Raw genomic sequence first — 10,766 nt, 5'->3', positions numbered from 1 at the left:
CTATTACCTTCTGGCCATTCACTCTATTTTTTTTGAATTCCCATTAAGCATCTATTGGAGTTTTTCATGCTATCTTTCATCTCTCTCAACATTTTTCTTCATCTCTCTATATCTGTGCTATGTTATGAGTCACTTTAGTCTACTTTCCAATTCACGAATTCACTCCTCTGCTGTGTCTAGTGTACTATGAAATCTTTCTCCTGAGGTGTTTAATTCATCTCGATGTTTTTCTTTTCTGTATCTGTCATGTAAAAATGTAACTGCTGACCTGGCTGGGTGGCTCAGTTGGTTGGAGCATTGTCCTGTACACCAAAAGGTGTGGGTTTGATTCCCATTTAGGGCACATAACTAGGTTGGGGATTCACTCCTAGGTTGGGGTTTATGTACAGGAGGCAACTGATTGATGTTTCTCTCTCACATTGATGTTTCTCTCTCTCACTTCTTTTTCTCTAAATCAATAAACATACTCAGAGGAGGATAAAAATTAAAAATATATATTTTTGTTGTTAAATAAACATTGAAAAACATACATGAGCCAATTGTGTAGACCTCAATGATTTATCACAAAGAAGATATCAGTGTTACCACCATCTAGGTCAGGGGTCCTCAAACTACGGCCCGCGGGCCACATGCGGCCCACCGAAAACATTTATCTGACGCTCTATCCACTGAGCCAAACTGCTTAGGGCTGAATTATTCTCTCTTATCATTGATGTTTTTAGCTCTCTCTCCCTCTCCCTTCATCTCTGAACTCAATAAAATATATATTTAAATTTAAAAAAAGATGTGATCCAAAGGGCAGGCCGAGATCCTAAAAGGTGATACCTAATAACACGTATCCAATCTCTTAGGATTCTCATATTGATTTTTATTGTACTAAGTTTTCACATGAAGAATAGAGTCTCCAGGATTTAATGAATTGCCAACGGATATATTGCTAGTGAAGGGCAAACTCATAATCAGCAACCACACTGGTCTCTTCTGGTTTTTCATTATTTTTTGCATGATTTCATCATACTATGTTACCCACTTTTGAAGAAAAACATACCCAATTCCAGCAAGAGAGAAACAGTTCCCCTCTACTAACCCTCTTTATTCCTTAGAGAGATATTTAGAGCTATGGCAGTTTCCTCAGCTAACTCGAAAGGGGAGTTGAGCCAGTATATCTCAAAAGAAGACATCGAGAAATTTATGATGGCACTCAAAGTTGGAGGTCAGGTGAGGACATCTCAGACATCTTCCTGGCACTGGCCCCAGGGTGGAACCACCTCCATAAAGGTAGCTGGTTGGGTGCATACCCATTCTGTCAGGAGGGGGGCAAGTATTTCCAGTCAGCAGAGCACTACTCGGCTCAGTCCCTTCACAGCTCCAGGTCAGGTTCCCATGTCCCTAGGTTAACCCATAAACTTCTCCACCTACTTCCCCCCAAACCTGGGTCCAGCTTTAATCTTCTCTCTAGACTCAGTCCTCCTCTTCCTTTCTCTACCATGGATCATTATTCTCTTTCTTTCTTTCTTTTAACCCTCCATCCTTCAACCTTCCTTTCTTCTTGAATCCCTTCTCTCCTCTAGATGTCAGAAGATGATATCATAAAAACCCTCAAATTACTGGAAGTCAAAATTCTAAATACTAAGATGCCTAATATATTCTGCCGGAAAATTACAGGTGTCCTTATCAACTACCTGAGGAGAATGGTGAGGAGCTCATGCCTGTGGGTTGGGGGCTGTGGGGAAAGAAAGGATTCCAGATCTAAAGCCAGGAGTTCCTTTCTGGTGGGTGATGACATTTTGAAGTTAAGTAGTATTTGGGAGATGAGTACCTCAAGTTTCTAAACAGTTTCCTAGAGCGTATGTCTTATACCCTGAACATGTCTCAAGAACTGTGACCTAAAAGTTAAAGTAATGAAGTAAGGAGGTAAGGTGAAAGAAGTGAGATGGAAAGAGGGAAACGGATTTAGGCTTTGGGCCTCAAAATCTAAGCTGTCCTAATCCTCCTCCTGGGATATCTTAGGCAGTCACACCTTTGCTGTTGCAACTCAGCTAATCACCTCAATTTATTTACTAACCTATTTAAATCCACCCACTTGCCTGCTAGCCCAACTTTGGACTGAACATTCATGACCACTACCTATTCATCTATTCAGATACTTTTATACTTAATTTTCCTGGTACTGGGTAAATCTGGTTTCTGATTTTCTTGGTTAACTGTCTACATACAAGGTGTCTTCCATTTTACCTGCCTTCTTTGGCACACCTGTTTACTGATCAATACCTGACCCTTCAAGAAATTTTCAAAGTTATCTCCATAATGTACCCAACTCTGTTATGACGGTTCACTTGTTGCTTCAGGGAAGGCTCTGTGCTCTGGAAATGCCAAGCCCCATTCCCACCCCAACACAAGCCCAGAGACTTTGCAGAGTGTTTCATTTCCTGCACTCTTGCACACTCTAGGAAGCTCTTGCCTTCTATCATGGGAAAGGTGTATGTTGAATGGGGTAGTAGGATGAGATAGGATAGTTACTGTCCTCTAGATAGAGGAGAACCACTTACTGAGCAAAGCCAATTCTCAGAAGCTGAGGGACTCATCTTGGAGATTAGTCTTGGAACACTGAGTCTTTCTTTTTCCAGGAGACAAAGGAAGAAATGGAAAAGGCATTCACTGCGGTCCTAATGGCTCTGGGGTCACATTTTCCAGAAGTGATCATTGTCAAGCTATGGGACAGACCAAATACACACTGTCTGCCCCCAAGGAGCCTCATGGTAGCAGTGGGGAAGATCATCCTTTCCAAAGGTATTGCTCCCCCGGATGGAAGAATTTGTCTGAGAAAGGAACAGGGGCAACAGGCCTTGGGGTGCTGTATGGAATTTAGAGTATAGCTTTATTCTCCTTACTCCTTTCAGTGTACTAGTATATCTCTACTTAGTTTAGTCAAGGGTGTGTGTGTACGGATGAGCGGGGCAAACTAGCATCCCTGTGGGACCGATGGGAACTCAGGAGGGAGTTCCTGGAGACTAGGAGTGGCACAGGAGAGCATATTAAAAAGCACAGGAAACTGTGGGGCTGGAGGTAAGGCTTGGAGAACTAGTGGGAAGGCTGAATAGAAAGCCCCCATTTAACACAGGTGAGAAAGGGCAAAAGAGAAGTGAGGAGTGCTTTGCTTAGGGGAAGCTGAAGTTTTGAATTTGATTAGAGGTTTGGAAGGTAATAGTGTAGTAGGATGAGGCAGAGAATCACCACACAATCTCCATCCTGGTGGCTGTTGGTGACAGCATTAGTTCTCTTACCCATTGTATTCCCCTCCCTCAATCAAAAAGTGTTGAGGAAAAAATCAGGTCATCAGGCAAATGCCAGACCCTGCCCTTTCTTTGCCACTTGGACCTTGGGCCAGAGAGATATTGGGGGAAGTCAGCTGGCCTTCTGGGCATTAGGTTCAAAATGACAAGGCTTATGGTTTGGGCTGCATAGCAAACTCAGAGGACACAGCACAGAAGCTGGAAATGTGTCTCTTGATCTAATCAGGGCAAATGTTCTCACTTTACAATACTGAGAAAGCCTCCAGCAGCATAGCTCTTTGCTTCATAAAGGTCCTTGGAAGGGAGTGTGCATGTGTAGGGTGTGGTAATACCTTGCATCTGCATGCTGTGCTAGCATCCATTATGGAGCTTCATTTTCCCAACAGCCCTGTGAGGTGGGCACATTAGGAACTGTAGTCCTATTTAACACCTCAGGACATGGAAACTAGCATAAATTAAGTATCTTACTCTGGGTTACCCAGACACTTTGGAGGCAGAGCTAGGATCTGAACCCAAACATCCTGGTCTCTTATTAGATTCTGTACACTAAGGCGGGAGGCTCCTTTCCTTGGGATAGGGATGTTTTTCTTTTACTCTCCCTCCCAGATACAGTTTCCTATGTTGGTTCTATATGGAGATCTATCCAGCCTCTTCTGAAGTTGGCCCAAGAGGAGAATGACATGTTGGCGATATGTCATGGTAAGGGTCAGGAGGGTCTGGGGAAAGGCTTAATTGGAATCCGGGAGGGAGGAAAGAAGGCCAGGAAGAGACTGGGTCTCTCTGAAGTTGGACCCCATAAGTCTATGGAAAGTGCAGATGATTGCTGAGAGCAGGCCAGGTATGAGTAGATGCTGTTCTCCATCTGACCTTTCTTGGCCTGGTTTGGGGCAAGGAGCAAACTTGATAGGGAGGCTGTAGGTGTTGACTGCCTTTCTCTTTCACTTTCCCTGCCTATCCTGGAACTAGGTGAGGTCAGAAAGGAACGATAGTTGGGGAGGTGGTGGGCAGGTGGGTCTTTCCCAGAACAGGACCCCCAAAGCCCTTTTTGGGTTGGAGAGGAGAGGACTGTACATATAGGTGTGCATGCTTTACTTTGTGGGATGGGAAAGGTGATGGGCAGCTCTAACTCCCTTCCCTCCGTACAGTATTCTACGGATTGGTTGTCAGTGCCCAGAAACACCTGGATCCCTGGGATGATAAGGTGATGGACTTTAGTCAAAGGGAAATGTCCATGAAGGCCTACATCACCTTCCGCATCTTCCTCAACCGTTGGTCTTTGAACAGCACGGACAAGGTGGGAGTGGGAGATTACAGGGGATGGGTGGATGGGCTGAAGGAGTAAAGCTTGAGCCAAAGTTAGGCTCAAGTTTGTCCACTTGCTGGTAGAAGGGTCTTCTGGGAGAGCAGGTGTTCCTCCTCAGGATCCTCTTACCATGCTCCAGAAAAACATAGAGTAAAAAAACACCGCACTGTCCATTCACTTATTTGTTAAGTGTGCAATTTACATTTATTGATTAGTCTCATTTGCCAGGCATGATGCTAGGACCTGGTCATACAAAGATGAATAAAGCCCAACCCCTGAGTGTTTGTCTTCCTCATCCTATTGCTGATGCAAGTTTGTATATCTCTGTAGGCACAGGTGACAGAGCAGGTTCTGCAGATAATGGGCCACCTTTTCTTCCTTATGTCACCAACCAAACTCAAGGACCAAGTGAACCGGTTAACACAATGGTTAATGATTTTGATGTCCACGAAAGTGACACCTTTCTACATTTCCCAGGTGATTGGGTTGTGCGTGAGAGGGAAATTTGACTCGTTCATGTATTTCATATTTATTGCGTAGTTAATGTTGGAGTGGGCAAAGCTTGGCCCATAGGTCAAATCCATTCTGAAACTTATTTTTGTAAGGAATGTTTTACTGGAACTCAGCCATGTCCATTTGTTGAATTCACCTCATGCTTTGAAACTCTCTGACTTCCTTGTCTCTGACCTTTAGAGCCAGCTTGAAAGGGCCTATGAGATAAGATCAAGCCTACCTGGAGTACCTCCCTATGTTAAAGTTAACCAGTGTGGGACCTTACTTATGAAGGGTGTCCCAAAATTCACGCAAGAAGTAATTTTGATAGAAAACACAGGTTTATAATTAAAAATTTTAATCTTTTTATTGATTCATAAAGTATACAGTATAAGGTTATGTATAGAATAGCATATTGGGTAAATGGCTTCTCGAAATGTCCAATTCTTGACTACAGTGCCGAATTGATGTCCTTGGACTCTCAGCTACACTCTCACAAAGTGCTTTGATGTTTTGTGTTGAACGACTTGTTGAAGGATGGCCAGAGTGTTTAAGATCACTAATTGATCCAGTCTGTCTAAATTTTTTAATTAATCTCTTCACAGTTGATGAAGTAAAATCACTATTCCGACCATATTTTGCACAAAAATTGCTAACTGTAGCTGCCAAAGCTTCATTATTTTTATAATATTGCTCAACAATGAAAACGTGTTGTTCTTTTGTGGAGTGCTCCATTTTTAATAACCCTGAACTGTCAGCTGTCACGCTATCTTTTTTTTTTCATTGGCAACACTTGACGGCACAAATGGCGTAAAATTCAAATCTTGGGTGAATTTTGGGACACCCTTTATCTGCAAAATCCTTTCACATCAACACCCAGCTTAGTGCTTGATTGAAAAACCAGGAGACAGTGTGTGTACACCAGGGACCTGGGATTTTAAGGGCCATTTCAGAATTATGCCTGTGATAGAAATGTTATACACATATTAGGTATTTTTATGAACAGAGTTTCAAGAACCAGAACACAAATGTTCTGATTGTTGTTTCAGTTTTCCTTCTAATTCAATGGCATTTCTCAAACTGAGTTCCCCCAACTTCTAATGAGTATTTCACAAAAAGAAGGCGTGTTATTTAGTAAACTGGGTGAGAAATGTTGAGTTTAAAATTAAACAAATTTCTTACCTGTAGGACTTCTCTGAGTGTTCAATATGTGGGTTAGTCTGGTCCTCTAAGAAGCACATACCAACTTGGACTAGAGGTGCAAGAGAGTTATTGGAGGGACACCTGTGAGGAAAAAACAGGGAAGGAGCCAGAGGAGGCTGGGAGAGCCATCAGACTGAGGAGAAGTTCTGACCATTGATAAGGAGAAGGAGAAGGGGGAAAGATGGGAGAGAAGGGAAGAAGAAAAAGTTTTACATTAGAGTGTCGTTCTAAGAAAGTTCAATGCTAACAGGGAATCAATGCCAACAGGGAGTCATTGAGCCAATGTTACCCATCAGAAAGTCCTACATCTTGCATATGTAGGCCTGCTTTAGTGGGCCTGCCATACTCAGTCATTGGCTGGAAGAAACCTTTGGGAATCTAGCCTCACTTTTAAACAGTGATGGATTTTAAAATAAAGAAGTTGGAGATGTCGTTCAATTATGCCCTCCAGAATAGGCATCTGAGAGGCACATTTTTCATGGTTGCTCAACATGGTAGTATGCACTTGTAAATTTCCAACAGGAGATTTTTTTTCTTTTTAGTGCAACCCCCATTAGCATCAAGTTTTCAGGGATCACCATTTGTGGTCTACCATTGCACTACCACCTCACATGCACTTTCTTTGGTGTGTGAAGATTTGACCTTCCTCATGTATGTGCTCTGAGCTTTCTCCTTTTGTAGAGCAGCCAGTCTCTCATTTACTAGTACCTACCCTCCTGTCATGTGTCTGCATGTTGCCTCAGGTAAGGTCTGTGAACCTGGAGCAGAGGTTTGCTCTTTGAGGTCAGTTAGCCAGTTAGAGGATGAAATTTGTAACCTACCCGCTAGTCTGCAGATTGTGCAGGTAGAGATTGTACCCTACATTTTACGGACAGTGGAAATGTTTTGGCTACTTCCTCCTTCTCTCTCCTCCTCTATCACTCCAGGGGATAGTGATTAAGAATCGAGATATTTATCAATCTGTAGTACAATTTGTTTGGAAATTAACTAGCACTAGCCAGCTCTACTTAGGGAGGCTGGCCCAATGTGGGGGTCTATCGGCAAACCAAAGGGGAAGAAATGTTAAATATTTAAAATCCAGTGGAGGGATTTCTGCTCTGGCAAAGATCGAGGCCAGAATTACTCTCTTCTCTGAAACAACTAAAACACTACGCAAATATATGAAGTAATGGTTCTCAAACTATTGAACAGCAGGCAACAAAGAACAGTGTCCCTGAGAGACAGTGGAGACATTGCATAAGCTCTATTGTTGCCCCTATTTACTTCCTTGAGAAAATTTCCAGCCAGTGGCAGAGGAAAAGAAACCCCAGGAAGAGTTGATGGACTTTCTGAGTTGAGAAGATAGGACTGAGGGGCCAGGGAGACCAGCATAGCTAGAGTTTACAGGGTGGAGTACTAAATAGTCCGTGTGTGTGAGGAAATGGTTCCAGGTGAGGAAAACGCCCAAGCCTGAAAGAACAGTAGCCAGAACTCACACAGGGCCAAGAATTACACCTGTTCCCACCAACCAGTCTTAAAACCTTATAATTCATAGGTCGTTAGGTAGATGGGTGGCTTGGGGACCAAAATTAACAGTAGGCTGAATGCTTTTCTGTTCCTGCCTAACTAATTTTAAAAGCAAGACCCAAAGGATCAAATTATTTTCAAGTGACTTTGTGTTCCAGGGAAAACTCAAGAATATTTATAGGAATACTAAAATGTCCAATACCCAATAAGGGAAGTTTACAATGAGTCACATTAATTTTTTAAAAAATAACCAGGCATGCTTAGAAGCAGGACAATATGACCTATAATAAGGAGAAAAATATATAAAAAACTGACCCAGAACTCACACAAATGTTAGAAGTAGCACACAAGGACATTTAAACATGTTTTATAACTGGTTCTATTGGATTAAAAACTAGAAGAAAGTTTAAGTAAATAAGTAAAAACCAGGAAAATATATTTTAAAAGGACCCAAGTTGAACTTCTAGAGTTAAAGACTAGAATATCTGTGATGAAAAACACTGGATACTATTAATGACAGATTAGACATTGCAAAAGACAGTACTTGTTTATTGAAGACTGCAATTGAAATTACACAAAATGAAACAGAAAAAGTGAAAAAAATAAATAAAGAAGAAAGCATCAGCCTGGCCAGAGTGGCTCACTGGTTGAGCGTCGACCTATGAGGCAGGAGGTCATGGTTTGATTCCGGGTCAGGGCATATGAGCAGGTTACAGGCTTGAACCCCAGTGGGGGGCATGCAGGAGCCAGCCAATCAATGATTCTCTCTCATGGTTGATGTTTCTATCTCTCCCTCTCCTTTTCTTTCTAAAATCAATAAAACAATAAATTAGGAAAAAAAGCATCAGTGAGGCATGCAACAACTCTAAGCAGCTTAATTTATGTGCAATATGAGTCCCCTCATAAAGGAAGAGACAGAAAATGTATTTGAAGAAATAGTGGTTGAACAATTCCCAAATCTGAAGAATAGAATAAACCTACAGATCTAACACAGTCAATGAACCCAACACAAGAGATAAAAAAAACTACTCCAAATCATGTTACAATCAAATTTCTCAAAACCAGTGGTAAAGAAAAAAGGATTTTTAAAAATTAACTTTATTGGAGTGACATTAGTTAGCATGAACATGGAGGTTTCAGGTGTGGGCTTCTGTATTATAAGGTCTGTATATTGCTCCATGTGTTCACTACCCAGTTAGATCTTCTCATGTCACCATATATTAGTTCCCTCTGCTCTCCCCACCCCTATTGATCCAGTTTGAATTCATTTTTGTACGTGGGACCAAACTGTAACCCACTTTCATTCATTTATATGTGACTTTCCAGTTTTCTCAGCACCATTTATTAAAGAGACTATCTTTATGGTGTGTTTCTGGCTCCTTTGTTGACAATTATCTGTCCATATACATGTGGTTTTATAGCCTGGCTCTCTATTCTGTTCCATTGACCTGTGTGTCTGTTTCTATGTCCGTACCATGCAGTTCTGATGATCATAGCTCTGTAGAATAATTTGAAGTCAGATAGTTTGATACCTCCAACTTCATTCTTTTTTGTCAGTATTGTCTTGGCTATTTGGGGTCTTCTGTGGTTCCATACAAATCTGATGATTTCTGATTCTATTTCTTTAAAAAATGACATTGGAATCTGTATATTGCTTTGGGTAATATGGCCATTTTAACTCTTTTGATTCTTCCAATCAATGAACATGAAATATTTTTCCATTTTGTTGTGTCTTTTTCAATCTTTTTAAATATTTCTTTATAATTTTCAGTAGATAGGTCTTCCACATTCTTTGTGAAGTTTCTTCCTAGGTACTTTATTCTTTTGATTGATTTTGCAAAAGGAATTATTTTTTCATTTCCTTTTCTGAAGTTTTGTTGTTAGTATTCAGAAAGGCAATGGATTTATTTTTTCTTGGTGCATGGGGGGAGGCTCCACCAATTGCGCCACAGCCTCCAGGCAGTTTATTAATGAGATATTGTACATTCTTTTTTAATTTCTTTTTATTTTTTTTTAATTTATTGCTTAAAGTATTACAAAGGGTATTACATATGTGTCCATTTTATCCCCCCGCCCTAGACAGTCCCCTAGCCTCCCCTATCCCCCAATGTCTTATGTCCACTGGTTATGCTTATATGCATGCATACAAGTCCTTTAGTTGGTCTCTTACTCCCCTGCCTCCTGCCCCCCAACCCTCCCCGTCCTTCCCACTGTAGTTTGACAATCTGTTTGAGGCAACTCTGCCTCTGTATCTATTATTGTTCAAAAGTTTATAATGGTCTCTATTATCCATGAATGAGTGAGATCATGTGGTATTTTTCCTTCATTGACTGGCTTATTTCACTTAGCATAATGCTCTCCAGTTCCATCCATGACGTTGCAAATGGTAAGAGTTCCTTCCTTTTTAGAGCAGCATAGTATTCCATCGTGTAGATGTACCACAGTTTTCTAAGCCATTCATCTACTGATGGGCACTTAGGCTGTTTCCAGATCTTAGCTATGGTGAATTCTGCTGCTATGAACATAGGGTTGCATATATCCTTTCTGATTGGTGTTTCTGGTTTCTTGGGATATATTCCTAGAAGTGGGATCACAGGGTCAAATGGGAGTTCCATTTTTAGTTTATTGAGGAAACTCCATACAGTCTTCCATAGTGGCTGCACCAGTCTGCATTCCCACCAGCAGTGCACAAGTGTTCCTTTTTCTCCACATCCTCTCCAGCACTTGTCATTTGTTGATTTGTTGATGATAGCCAGTCTGACAGGTGTGAGATGGTACCTCATTGTTGTTTTGATTTGCATCTCTCGGATGATTAGTGACTTTGAGCATGTTTTCATATGTCTCTTGGCTTTCTGAATGTCCTCTTTTGAAAGGTGTCTATTTAGGTCCTTTGCCCATTTTTTGATTGGATTGTTTATCTTCCTTTTGTTGAGTTGTATGAGTTCCCTATAAATTTTGGAGATTAGGCC

General features: G+C 41.3%; 1 protein-coding gene across 1 annotated transcript in view; it reads left to right on the top strand.

Moving 5' to 3' along the window:
• Positions 1 to 1,119: 1,119 nt before the first annotated feature.
• The window catches only part of LOC308513843 (maestro heat-like repeat-containing protein family member 1), a gene marked incomplete at both ends in the record, with an annotated part of 51,976 nt that continues 42,329 nt past the window's right edge, over positions 1,120 to 10,766 (top strand). The window contains 5 exons of the mRNA XM_081083944.1: positions 1,120 to 1,218; positions 1,572 to 1,694; positions 2,628 to 2,790; positions 3,900 to 3,992; positions 4,439 to 4,587. Coding sequence (XP_080940070.1) covers positions 1,120 to 1,218; positions 1,572 to 1,694; positions 2,628 to 2,790; positions 3,900 to 3,992; positions 4,439 to 4,587 — 627 coding nt within the window. The remainder of the gene's footprint in view (positions 1,219 to 1,571; positions 1,695 to 2,627; positions 2,791 to 3,899; positions 3,993 to 4,438; positions 4,588 to 10,766) is intronic.

The sequence above is a fragment of the Myotis nattereri genome, assembly GCF_964212035.1.
Source record: "Myotis nattereri genome assembly, chromosome: 2".
NCBI lineage: Eukaryota > Metazoa > Chordata > Mammalia > Chiroptera > Vespertilionidae > Myotis > Myotis nattereri.
The sequence above is the reverse complement of the archived record's forward strand: the minus strand, read 5'-3'. Positions and strand labels throughout refer to the sequence as shown.